Source organism: Ranitomeya variabilis, chromosome 6 (assembly GCF_051348905.1).
Source record: "Ranitomeya variabilis isolate aRanVar5 chromosome 6, aRanVar5.hap1, whole genome shotgun sequence".
Taxonomy (NCBI): Eukaryota; Metazoa; Chordata; class Amphibia; order Anura; family Dendrobatidae; genus Ranitomeya; species Ranitomeya variabilis.
In genome coordinates this window covers 7,858,758-7,872,580 of record NC_135237.1, presented here as the reverse complement: position 1 = coordinate 7,872,580, position 13,823 = coordinate 7,858,758, and the positions used below count along the sequence as shown (strand labels likewise).

At 47.5% G+C, this 13,823-nt stretch overlaps 1 protein-coding gene across 9 annotated transcripts in view; it reads left to right on the top strand.

Annotated features, from left to right (window-relative positions):
* The window catches only part of LOC143781284 (uncharacterized), a 142,732-nt gene that overhangs the window by 106,576 nt on the left and 22,333 nt on the right, over positions 1-13,823 (top strand). For 5 of the 9 annotated variants that reach the window (XM_077267795.1, XM_077267796.1, XM_077267798.1 and 2 more), the window contains one exon: positions 10,948-11,056. In XM_077267795.1, the coding sequence (XP_077123910.1) occupies positions 10,996-11,056 (61 nt within the window). In that variant the 5' untranslated portion in view covers positions 10,948-10,995. The remainder of the gene's footprint in view (positions 1-10,947; positions 11,057-13,823) is intronic. The other 4 variants (XM_077267800.1, XM_077267801.1, XM_077267802.1 and 1 more) reach the window with 1 other exon arrangement.

The window sequence follows — 13,823 nt, the reverse complement described above, 5'->3', positions numbered from 1 at the left end:
CTGGCCCCGTGGCACAGCGGGTCTATGATCCACCGGCGATGCAATAATAAAGAACACCCCGCCTGGTAACACCCAGCTGTCCATATATTCATGCACTATCAGTAAGAAAAATTGAGGAATGATATAAAGAGAGAAGCTCCAGAATCATATTATGGGAAGTGCAAATCAAGCATTTTTTTCTTTATTTAAGTCACAGTGCAAAGTTTCAACCAACCCCACGGGTTTATTTTATTCAGCTCCAGAACAATCTATCAACCCCCACGGGCTCACTGCATCTTCTTCTCAGACTATCTAACTAACTGAATAATGTTCTTTCCTTCTCAGTTTCCTTTTTGTACCAGGAGCTACAGACTCCCTCGTCTGCTCAGCTATTCCCCCATCATACCAGCTCAGCCTCAGCTGATGTTCCGTGACATGCTCCCTTTTGGCATCTCTTTAATGCATTAACTCACTAGTATACCAACTGACTAGCATAACAACTCAACTCTAAACACGCGTTTATCAAAGTGCGACGATTCACCATTCCCTTTTAAGGGTTCAGACAATATTCAAGTCTTTTGTAATGAGGTAGTGCAAAGTGTCAATCACATCAATATTCAAGTCAGTTTAGCAACAAAAGTGACGTGAAGCAAGGGACCGGTTACGAACCCCCAACGTTGGTCCTGGGAGGGCTACAAGGCGTGTATCCAGACCCGTTTGTGTGGCAGAATTCCGGGTTTTTCTTCAGGTCTCTGTAAGACAAAACACTTTCTTACACCATTAGAAACAGTCTCTTTCAGAAGCAGTCTCTGTAAAAGCCTCTTTTGTAAAACAAGTAGGAAGCACCCTTAAGAAGGTGCCAACTATTTGCAAGTAAGTTTTTGAATCATTCACCGTCCATGGTTCCAATGTTCTTTAATGGAAGGTAACTGTGCAAAACACAAGATCCCTTTAACATGGGACCCCTTTAAGAATTAACCCTGGCCGGGTGTAGCAAACTTTAGCAGCAGAAATGATTAACATACCTATGTACAGTCATGGTTCCAGTTTTGTGGGCCTTATTGCAGCTCTGGAGGTAGCACTGGTGGAGGTAGTCCTTTAGGGTACTGGCGGCTACCAGGTGCTACATATGGGGCTCCCTCACTCCAGACATGGGTCTGAGTGCCCACTGAGTTCTGTTCCAGGACTACAGCTTTGGTGCAGGCGACAGTTGGTCCTGTGGTTACCGCAGTCTCTGTGGTAGTGATTGTGCACCCTGTGGTCTTTGTAAGGGTGCAGGCAGGAGTGACTGTATGGGTAGTGTCAGCTATTTTAGCACTAAGTGGCGCTATTGCTACATGAGGAGGCATGGCTGGTGTCTTGGAATTGGGTGGCTCGTTCATAGAGTCTCTATACTAGTGAATGTTCAGAGCAAACCAACCCCTTTCACCAAAGTGTCTGCTGTAACTGACACGGTCTCCTGGATACAGGTCCCTATCCGGGTGTCCTTCCCACAAATGAGACTCCACTTCCCTCCGATTGACGAAAATCTCCGCGTACAGTCCCTGCTCCTTTATAAAGCTCCATCCTCCTTTTAATTTGAAGGTGACCACTATGCCCTGCTTACGCGGGGCCTGGTTAGCGGAACGGTCCTTGCGGGCCTGGGCTTTGACCTGCAGATCTCGCTTGTCAAAGGCTCTCCGCTGGGCCTGGTGTTTCTCCTCCTTTTCCTCCCATTTATGGGCAAGCTGGGACTGGTAGTCCTCCCAACTTAAGACCTCCACAGTCTCTCCTTTCTGCTTCTCCGTCCCGGGGGAACCCCATAAAGTTTGAACCTGGATTCACCCAGCGGTGCACGACTCTCTCCGCATGGATTTCACTAGGCAGGCTGGCAGGTTGGATCAGGGTCTCTGAAAACTGCTCCATCCCTGTGGCCTGGTCCCAGGGTTCAAGATTTTGGAGCCGGCTGGACCCGCGGGGAGGTGGCGCTGCTACAGGGCCTATCAACAGTTCCTCGGTCGCCGGGGACAGGGTCGGCGTTCTTGCCTGCCGCAGCGGTGTCTTCGGTGCCGGTCGGTTCTGTTGGTGGCTGAGTCTGCAGCGGTGCTGGCAACGGTTCTGGAAGTGGTACTGGTGGATCCTCTCCAGGTGTCTGGGGGAGTTCTCTGCTTCCACCCCACGCTCGGGTTCGGGGCGGCTGGCCATGGCGTCCTCCTCGTGGCTTGCTCCTTCCTGGTCTTTTTCCCGCTCTCTCCTCCGGGGGCGGTTTCTTCTTTTTGGTCTCCGCCCGCCATTTAGGATCAGGAGGCAGATCTTGGCTGCTGACAGACACGTCCTCAAGGTACAGAGGTATTTGGACTGGGCGGCCATTATTTTTCACGCTCTCAGTCAGTTCACGCCCACGATGGCACGTCCTTCTCCAGCGCTCCTCATGGCAGCGGTTTTGGCAGGAATTTTTGGCGGCAAATTACAGTTTCTTAGTCACACAGTGTTCAAGCACAAATCACGATTAGGCACAATTCTGGCAGAGTCCTTAGGTGCACATGACCTGATTTTAAGGCTTTAGTAGATCCTGTTCGTGACACCAAAGTTTGGAGCGCCCCCATGGGGCCGTGGGGTACTCTGTACCGGGTCCTTCGGTTCACAGGGGGATGTCACGGTGGCTGACCTGGTCCGTGGCCCTGGGACGTCCGTATTAAAGGGAAAGGTCTTTAAGGGGAATGTTCGTGACGCCACCTGTGGTATTCGGTCAGGGTGACCTATGCTGCTTTAAGGTGTCCGCTGGGGTGATATTATGGCAGCTGGATGGTATACCTTCCCACAGGTGAAGTGTATCCCCAGGACTTCCCGGTGTGTAGATGGTGAATGGCACAGTGAACGGGGACACAAGGTTTGCAGTCTCTTTACCTTTACTGAAGACTTCATCCACAGTCCAAAGCACAGACCACAGGGTAGGCAGAGTCCGGCCGGTTTGGAGGCAAGTCCAGAGTCCCCTTGTCCAGGTGGAAATCAGTAGCCTTCCTCTAGCGCCGTGGTGTTGTAGTCCCTTACTGCTAAGCTTCTCATAAAGTCCTCACAACTCACCCTCTCTGCAATACAGTTCTCCTTCTGTGTCTCTTTCTGGGAGCTGCAGCTCTTAGGGCATGCACAGCTCCGTGTCCTTCTCCTTCGATCTCTAACAGGATCCCACCCCTGTCAGGGACCAACTACCTGAGCAGAGCCCAGACAGCAACTAACTCACTTTCCCTACAGGTCGCTAGTTTTACCAATGTGGGGGCTGACCTAATAAATAGGAGCAGAGCTCCCCCTGTTGGCCTGGAGTGTGAAATGTGCTGCATGTTTGTGATACCTGGATGCAGATGTCCTTCTTTGCCTCCAAATGTAACATCACTCTCCCCTAGAGGAAAATGACTTTACTGCAACGACCAGGACCCTGGGGCGCTGCAACTCCACCATCAGAAGCTCTAGTAAAAACAAGGTAGCCGCTTAGCCATGCTCCTCCTAGGTGAGCCTGGCCCCGTGGCACAGCGGGTCTATGATCCACCGGCGATGCAATAATAAAGAACACCCCGCCTGGTAACACCCAGCTGTCCATATATTCATGCACTATCAGTAAGAAAAATAGAGGAATGATATAAAGAGAGAAGCTCCAGAATCATATTATGGGAAATGTAAGGATTTACTTAAGTCGTTGTGTCCGGAGAATTGACAGCTCCTCTTTACTGATTGTAACGGAGAAACGGGGTCAGTGGGTGCTCTCGTCCGCTGGCCCGCTCTATCTCCCAGTGGCCAATACACTACACAGACAACACAGGGTTAAGGTAAAACAGTGTGGCAATACTTTATTGAACCACAGCACACAATAGCAAACAGAACAATCCCAACATGGCTGCAATTGCTTGATTACATGGGCGCATATAAAATATCACTGCGTCTCCACGTATTTCCAGTATGACATGATGTCAGACATCCCAGGGTCGCTACTCCATCTGTGGATGAACACACAGAGAAGGGGTAAGGACAAGCATAGGGAGATGACCAAGAACTGTGCGTAGAGTCCATACAACGTCCAAAGCCAGTTGACACGAGAGTCACCACTTGGCTTATCTGACCATCTCCATGGAACCAGGCGACCAGCGGGTCCCAAACCTGGCTTTCTCCAAACATATCCATGGTTCAGAGATGGTCACTGGATCAGATCTGTACCCTTCCAACCGGAGCCGAGAACCCCTAGGTTGTTTCCTATAGAATCATAGATCAGTGTCCCTCGTAATGGTGCCATGATGAATTGGCTGCAGTCCTTTCTCTTGTCAGTTGGGTGGTTTGTAGAATGTCTGGCTGGTATTATAATAATAATAATAATAATTTTTATTTATATAGCGCCAACATATTCCGCAGCGCTTTACAACTTATAGAGGGGACTTGTACAGACAATAGACATTACAGCATAACAAAAATGCAGGTAGCTCTGTGTACTTCAGTCTTCTCCAGGATGTGATCTCTGAGTCTTTTTATACCCAAGGCATGTAAGCTATTTTTAGAATTACCCAGTGTCCTTTAGTTCAACATCAAGATATGGCAAACAATGGTGATGAGATTACGTAGTACTACTTGACCATTCAATCTATTTGCACAGTCTTTCCTTCTCTGCTTTAGAAGTCACCAAGCTGGTTCTGGAATTCAATGCACAATTAGCATATCAGCACACATCAATAAACAAAGATAAACACACACTATGTACAAGTCACTATTACAGACTTAAGGCCCCCTCTCACATAGCGATTTACCAACGATCACGACCAGCGATACGACCTGGCCGTGATCGTTGGTAAGTCGTTGTGTGGTCGCTGGGGAGCTGTCACACAGACAGCTCTCTCCAGCGACCAACGATCAGGGGAACGACTTCGGCATCGTTGAAACTGTCTTCAACGATGCCGAAGTCCCCCTGCAGCACCCGGGTAACCGGGGTAAACATCGGGTTACTAAGCGCAGGGCCGCGCTTAGTAACCCGATGTTTACCCTGGTTACCAAAAAATACAAACAGTACATACTCGCCTTTCGGTGTCCGTCAGGTCCCTTGCCGTCTGCTTCCTGCTCTGACTGAGTGCCGCCGTATAGTGAGAGCAGAGCACAGCGGTGACGTCACTGCTGTGCTCTCACTGTACGGCGGCACTCAGTCAGAGCAGGAAGCGGATGGCAAGGGACCTGACGGACACCGGAATGTGAGTATGTACTGTTTGGTTTTTTTTACATTTACGCTGGTAACCAGGGTAAACATCGGGTTACTAAGTGCGGCCCTGCGCTTAGTAACCCGATGTTTACCCTGGTTACCAGTGAAGACATCACTGGATCGGTGTCACACACACCGATTCAGCGATTTCAGCGGGACCTCCACGACCAAAAAAAGGTCCAGGCCATTCCGACACGACCAGCGATCTCGCAGCAGGGGCCTGATCGCTGGTACGTGTCACACATAGCGAGATCGCTACTGAGGTCGCTGTTGCGTCACAAAACTTGTGACTCAGCAGCGATCTCGCTAGCGATCTCGCTATGTGAGACGGGGCCTTTAAGGTACCTTCAGGGTATGTGCACACGTCCGGATTTCTTGCAGAAATTTCCTGAAGAAAACCGGAAATTTTCTGCATGAAATCTGCATTTTTTTTTTTGCGTTTTTTTTTTCGTTTTTTTAGCATTCTGCAAGCGTAATTAGCTTGCAGAATGCTAAAGTTTTCCAAGCGATCTGTAGCATTGCTTGGAAAACTGACTGACCGGTTGGTCACACTTGTCAAACATACTGTTTGACAAGTGTGACCAACTTGTTACTATAGATGCTGCCTATGCAGCATCTATAGTAAAAGATAGAATGTTTAAAAATAATAAAAAAAATAAAAAAAAATGTTTATACTCACCTGCAGGCGTCTGTTCCTATAGATGCCGGTGTGGTTCAGGACCTTCCATGACGTCGTGGTCACGTGAGCGGTCACATGACCGGTCTCGACCAATCACAAGACCGTGACGTCATCGCAGGTCCTTCACCGCACACCAGCTATAGAAACCGAAGCAGCAGCATGCAGCGGTGAGGCGGGAAGACATCGAAGGTGAGTATAGGACTATTTTTTATTTTAATTCTTTTTTTTTTTACCAATTATATGGTGCCCAGTCCGTGGAGGAGAGTCTCCACTCCTCCACCCTTGGTACCAACCGCACATTATCTGCTTACTTCCCGCATGGTGTGCACAGCCCCGTGCGGGAAGTAAGCAGATCAATGCACTCCTAGGTGTGCGGAATCCCGTGCAATTCCGCATTTTAATGAACATGTTGCTTTTTTTTCCGCGATGCGATTTTTTCGCGGAAAAAAAGGCTACATTTGCACAAAAAATGCGGAATACACTGAAAATAATGGGAGGCATATGTTAGCGTTTTTATCACGTTTTTATAGCAAAAAAACGCGAAAAATACTGAACGTGTGCACATGGCCTCACACTAAACAACTTACCAACGATCACGACCAGCGATACATAGTTACATAGTTACATAGTTATTAAGGTTGAAGGAAGACTTTAAGTCCATCTAGTTCAACCCATAGCCTAACCTAACATGCCCTAACATGTTGATCCAGGGGAAGGCAAAAAAAACCCATGTGGTAAGGGTATGTGCACACGTCCGGATTTCTTGCAGAAATTTCCTGAAGAAAACCGGAAATTTTCTGCAAGAAATCCGCATTTGTTTTTTTGCGTTTTTTTCCCGTTTTTTTTCGCGTTTTTTTTTAGCATTCTGCAAGCGTAATTAGCTTGCAGAATGCTAAAGTTTTCCAAGCGATCTGTAGCATCGCTTGGAAAACTGACTGACAAGTTGGTCACACTTGTCAAACATACTGTTTGACAAGTGTGACCAACTTGTTACTATAGATGCAGCTTATGCAGCATCTATAGTAATAGATAGAATGTTTAAAAATAATTTAAAAAAGATAAAAAAATGGTTATACTCACCCTCTGCAGCCTCCGTTCCTGTAGATGCCGTTGTGGTTCAGGACCTTCGGTGACGTCACAGCTTGTGATTGGTCGCGAGCGGTCACATGAGCGGTCACGCGACCAATCACAAGACAGTGACGTCATCACAGGTCCTGAACCACACCATCTATAGAAACAGAAGCAGCAGCATGCAGCGGTGAGAGGCGGGAACACTCCGGGGACATCGAAGGTGAGTATATGACTTATTTTTTATTTTAATTCTTTTTTTTGGACCAATTACGGTATATGGTGCCCAGTCCGTGGAGGAGAGTCTCCTCTCCTCCACCCTGGGTACCAACCGCACATAATCTGCTTACTTCCCGCATGGTGTGCACAGCCCCGTGCGGGAAGTAAGCAGATCAATGGACTCCTAGGTGTGCGGAATCCCCACAATTCAGCATTTTTAATGAACATGTTGCTTTTTTTTCCGCGATGCGATTTTTTCGCGGAAAAAATCGCAACATTTGCACAAAAAATGTGGAATACACTGTAAATAATAGGAGGCATAGGTTAGCGTTTTTTTTGCGTTTTTATCACGTTTTTATAGCGAAAAAACGCGAAAAAAACGCGAAAAATCCTGAAAGTGTGCACATGGCCTAAAGGTACCGTTACACTAAGTGACGCTGCAGCAATACAGACAACGATGCCGATCGCTGCAGCGTCGCTGTTTGGTCGCTGGAGAGCTGTCATACAGACCGCTCTCCAGCGACCAACCATGCCGAAGTCCCCGGGTAACCAGGGTAAACATCAGGTTGCTAAGCGCAGGGCCGCGCTTAGTAACCCGATGCTTACCCTGGTTACCAGTGTAAAATGTAAAAAAACAAACAGTACATACTCACCTTCGCGTCCCCCGGCGTCCGCTTCCTGCACTGACTGAGTGCCGGCCCTAACAGCAGAGCGGTGACGTCACCGCTGTGCTGTACTTTCACTTACGGCCGGCAGTCAGTCAGTGTGGGAAGCGGACGGCGGGGGACGTGTGACAGACAGCAGAAGGTGAGTATGTACTGTTTGTTTTTTTACATTTTACACTGGTAACCAGGGTAAACATCGGGTTACTAAGCGCGGCCCTGCGCTTAGTAACCCGATATTTACCCTGGTTACCACTGTAAAACATCGCTGGTATCGTTGCTTTTGCTGTCAAACACAACGATACACGGCGATCTGACGACCAAATAAAGTTCTGAACTTTAACCAACGACCAGCGATATCACAGCAGGATCCTGATCGCTGCTGCGTGTCAAACACAACGTTATCGCTAGCGATGTCGTTTCGTGTGACGGTACCTTAAGAGTAAGCTCCACCATGGGGAAAAAAATTCCTTCCCGACTCCACATACGGCAATCAGACTAGTTCCCTGGATCAACGCCTTATCAAGGAATCTAGTGTATATACCCTGTAACATTATACTTTTCCAGAAAGGTATCCAGTCCCCTCTTAAATTTAATTAATGAATCACTCATTACAACATCATACGGCAGAGAGTTCCATAGTCTCACTGCTCTTACAGTAAAGAATCCGCGTCTGTTATTATGCTTAAACCTTCTTTCCTCCAGACGTAGAGGATGCCCCCTTGTCCCTGTCTCAGGTCTATGATTATAAAGATCATCAGAAAGGTCTTTGTACTGTCCCCTCATATATTTATACATTAACATAAGATCACCCCTTAGCCTTCGTTTTTCCAAACTAAATAGCCCCAAGTGTAATAACCTATCTTGGTATTGCAGACCCCCCAGTCCTCTAATAACCTTGGTCGCTCTTCTCTGCACCCGCTCCAGTTCAGCTATGTCTTTCTTATACACCGGAGACCAGAACTGTGCACAGTATTCTAAGTGTGGTCACACTAGTGACTTGTATAAGGGTAACATTATGTTCTCCTCATGAGCATCTATGCCTCTTTTAATGCATCCCATTATTTTATTTGCCTTTGTAGCAGCTGCCTGACACTGGCCACTGAATATGAGTTTGTCATCCACCCATACACCCAGGTCCTTTTCATTGACAGTTTTACCCAGAGTAAACCCTTTAAGGTACCTTCACACTAAGCGACTTTGCAGTGAGAACGACAACGATCCGTGACGTTGCAGCGTCCTGGCTAGCGATATCGTTGTGTTTTACATGCAGCAGCGATCTGGATCCTGCTGTGATATCGCTGGTCGTTGATTAAAGTTCAGAACTTTATTTGGTCGTCAGATCGGCGTGTATCGTCGTGTTTGACAGCAAAAGCAACGATGCCAGCGATGTTTTACACTTGTAACCCGATATTTACCCTGGTTACTAAGCGCAGGGCCGCGCTTAGTAACCAGATATTTACCCTGGTTACAAGTGTAAAAGTTAAAAAAAAAACACTACATACTCACATTCTGATGTCTGTCACGTCCCCCGCCGGCGTCCATAGGGTTAAACTGCTTTTGGCAGGAGCGCTGCTAATGCACGCTGCTGCCGAGAGCTTCCCTGCACTAAATGTGTCAGTGCCGGCCGTAAAGCAGAGCACAGCGGTGACGTCACCGCTGTCTGCCGGCGCTGAGACATTTAGTGCAGGGAAGCTCTCGGCAGCAGCGTGCATTAGCATCGCTCCTGCCGAAAGCAGTTTTAACCCTGTGGACGCCGGCGGGGGACGTGACAGACATCAGAATGTAAGTATGTAGTGTTTTTTTTTTTTTTTTTTTTTACTTTTACAATGGTAACCAGGGTAAATATCGGGTTACTAAGCGCGGCCCTGCACTTAGTAACCCGATGTTTACCCTGGTTACCCGGGTGCTGCAGGGGGACTTCGGCATCGTTGAAGACAGTTTCAACGATGCCGAAGTCGTTCCCCTGATCGTTGGTCGCTGGAGAGAGCGGTCTGTGTGACAGCTCCCCAGCGACCACACAGCGACTTACCAACGATCACGGCCAGGTCGTATCGCTGGTCGTGATCATTGGTAAGTCGTTTAGTGTGAAGGTACCTTTAATGTACCTTCACACTGACCAACTTAACGATATCGCTAGCGATCCGTGACGTTGCAGCGTCCTGGCTAGCGATATCGCTGTGTTTGACACGCAGCAGCGATCTGGATCCTGCTGTGACATCGTTGGTCGGAGCAGAAAATCCAGAACTTTATTTCGTCACTGGATCTCCCGCAAACATCGCTGAATCGGGCGCGCATAGTAACCCGATGTTTACCCTGGTTACCAGTGTAAATGTAAAAAAAAAAAAAACACTACATACTTACATTCCGGTGTCTGTCGCGTCCCTCGGCGTTCTGCTTCCCTGCACTGACTGAGCGCCGGCTGGCCGTAAAGCAGAGCACAGCGGTGACGTCACCGCTCTGCTTTACGGCCGGCACTTACAGTGCAGGGAAGCAGAACGACGGGGGACGCGACAGACACCGGAATGTAAGTATGTAGTGTTTGGTTTTTTTTACATTTACACTGGTAACCAGGGTAAACGTCGGGTTACTAAGCGCGGCTCTGCGCTTAGTAACCTGATATTTACCCTGGTTACCAGTGAAGACATCGCTGAATCGGTGTCACACACGCCGATTCAGCGATGTCTGCGGGAGATCCAGTGACGAAATAAAGTTCTGGACTTCTAGCTCCGACCAACGATGTCACAGCAGGATCCTGATCGCTGCTGCGTGTCAAACACAACGATATCGCTATCCAGGACGCTGCAACGTCACGGATCGCTATCGTTATCGTTGTTAAGTTGTTCAGTGTGAAGGTACCTTTACACTGTATGTTAAATGGTATCAGTTTGCAAGTCTGTCTTCTTGAACCACCAGACATAAACACTTAAATGCACAAGCCAATATACAAATGAAAAGTCAGTTCTTATTGGTTTGCAAAAAGGTAGCTGTCTGGGTAATTAAGATACAATCTGGTTTCTTCACACTGATCTTCTCTGGTCATCTAGAACTTTCCATGTGACATTTCCTTTAGTCTTTTTCTTGTGTTACTTTTCCTTATGTCTGTGATTTTTCATTTATTTCTTTCGCAGCTTTGAAATTGTGGTTAAAATTGGAAAAATCTTACTGCTACAGCCATAATGGAGAAAGAAGAGCGTGGTGAGCGGAGCGCAGAGGACGATCCCACAGGTAACCACCCCGGTGAGGAGCCACCATTAAAAAAAATAAAAAGCAGAGAAGAGTCACGTTCTCCTCATTCTCTGGAATGGACAGCTCTGAGCCGGAGGTTTTCTTTTGTGTTTTCTCAGTTTCTTCAGCCGTAGATTCCCCCATTCAGATAAATAGAGGTGATATCTGGTGATAATGTGATAGCGCTATATGTGATAACACCACTGTGCATCTATAACATTGGGTGTAAGATATAGCGGGATCATGGAGGTGACATAGGAGTGTGACCAGAGCCGATACCTTCATCATCTGCTGTCACTAGAGCTGAGGGGAGGATTTGCCCAATTTTGGGCCCACGGAGCCATTAGTTGCTCAGACACCACACAGACATAAATGTTGTGATTGGAAATGAGCGGATCTGACAAAATGTGAATTTTCCAAATTGTCTGCAAATTGAAAATCCCTTATTATGTTCTGGGGTCTCTGGACCCTACAGCTTAATAAATGAAAGATAGGAAAAAAAAATCCTTCTATTGACTCCCTGCTCACCTCTGTGACCCCTCCGCTCCTCACCGTCACCCGTCCGGTTCTCTGCGCATCTTCTTATCACCGTTGAGCACAGGCTCATCGGGCCAGGACTTGTGGCTCTGGTGAGGCCTGAGGTGTTTCCAGAAAAGTATGAGTAAGGTCACGACATCATGCCTGGAAACTGCTTTCACCAGAGCCGTAACTTCTGACTTGGCGTGAAGAGGTCGAGGATTCGTGCTCAATGGTGATGAGAAGATGCGCAGAGGACCAGACGGGTAACGGTGAGGAGCTGAGGGGCCGGAGAGGTGAAAAGTGAGGTGAGCATAAATATTAACTTATTTTTAACCTTTTGATGGACTGTTTCAGTCCAGTAAAATGGCGACCAGCAGTTGTCATATTACTCAATCTGCGCAGAAGTGAATTACAAAAAAATCCACATTTTGCCAAATGCTCATTGTAAGCCCAAGGTCCTGGTGGGCACACGGGCCACAGGCATTGGTGCTCCAAACGTGTGACGCACATAGGATATGGATAGCAGACAGGAGACTGTTAACAGAGGTACTAGAAGACACAGACCTGCAAATCATGAACTGGAAGCCTCAGGCAGCCAGTAGATGTCTTGAAGACTGTAGGCAGTTACTAGTGGTACTGAAAGCCGCAGACAGATAGCAGAGTTACTAGAAGCTATAGGCAGACAAGAAACATCCTGGAGACCGCAGACAGGTAGCAGAATTACTGGAAGCTGCCTGCAGTCAGGTAACAAAGTTATTGGAAGCCAGTGGCAGACCGGTAACAGAGTTACTGGAAGACTGGTGACATCCTGGAGTCTTTAGACAGTTAGCAGCAGTAATGAAAGCTGCAGGCCGGCCGAAGACGTCCGGGAGACCACAGATGTGTAGCAGAGTTGCTGGAAGACACTGGCTAATAGGTACCATAGTTACTGAAAGCCACTGGCAAACAGTTACTAGAAGCCACAGGAAAACAGATTTCCTGGAGACTGTAGATAGCTAGCAGTGGTACTGAAAGCTGCAGAGAGTCAGTTAGCAGAGTTAGTGAAAGCTGTAGGCAGAAAGGAAACATCCTGGAGACTGCATACAGGTAGTAGGGTTACTGAAAGCCGTAGGCAGACTGGAGACATCTGTGAGACCGCAGACAGGTAGCAGAGTTACTAAATACCACAGGTAGCAGAGTTATTGAATGCCACTGACAGGTTACAGGCTTACTGGAAGCCGTAAGCAGACAATAGGCATCCTGGAGACTGTATGTTACGGTTCACGGCGAGGATAACTTTATCATCCCCACGGCTGACACCAATTTGTCATGAACTGGGGTTGTTTGGTTGCCCCTGGTTCCTTTCTGAAGGGGATTTATCTATATCCCACTTCCCAGTTCCGGTTTGCAACTTGCAGCTCTCTGGCGCCTCCTTACCATCAGGTCAGACCGGGTACTGCACATAGGATAATTAGTTGCCAGAAAGGCTGCCTTACTTTGTACTGGCTAATGGGCACGCTGGATCGAGGGCGATATCACTACTCCCACTCAGGCGAGAACAATAATTATCAACGCCGTCCGTCGCTACCAAGCCTCCCAAACGCACAAGACAAATCGGGTGCCACCAAATCCGATTTCTTAATAACAGGTCCGGAGCCCACCCAGATTAGTAACGTAATTTATTTCAGAGGACGTGACAGTACGTTATAGAGCAAGGAGAAACAAGGCTAGTAATTTTATATTTTACTCCAAAAAGCTAGGCAGTGTTTACAGAAGTATAAAAAGATATTATAAAAATAGACACGTATCGTATGTACAGTACAATTACAAATAAAATGGGATTCAAGTTGAAAAACACTTACAGTTCGTTATGTTATTTCATCTCATGGCTGACCATGGGCTGTGGCGGATGGGCGAGCATATATCCAGATGCATTGCAGATCTGTCTTGCAGCTAGACCCAGGACAAAAGACTCGTGAAGACTGATGTCTCATTCATTTATCTCCCAGCCCAAAACCAAGGCACTCTCACTATGGTGACTTTACTCAGAGGCTGAATCCTCCCCTTTCTTAGAGTTATGACAAACCATTTCTATACATACCTCGCTGTATGAACCTCGTATAAGAACGACACAATGGTCAGGATGTTCACCACGTCAGGGGGGTTCTTTTAAGTATAAACATGTCACAGATATATGTCCCGCTTATGGAGAAATCCGCTCCTTGCAACTCATTGGGTTTATCTTATATATACAGTATATATACAGTGTGTGTATGTGTGT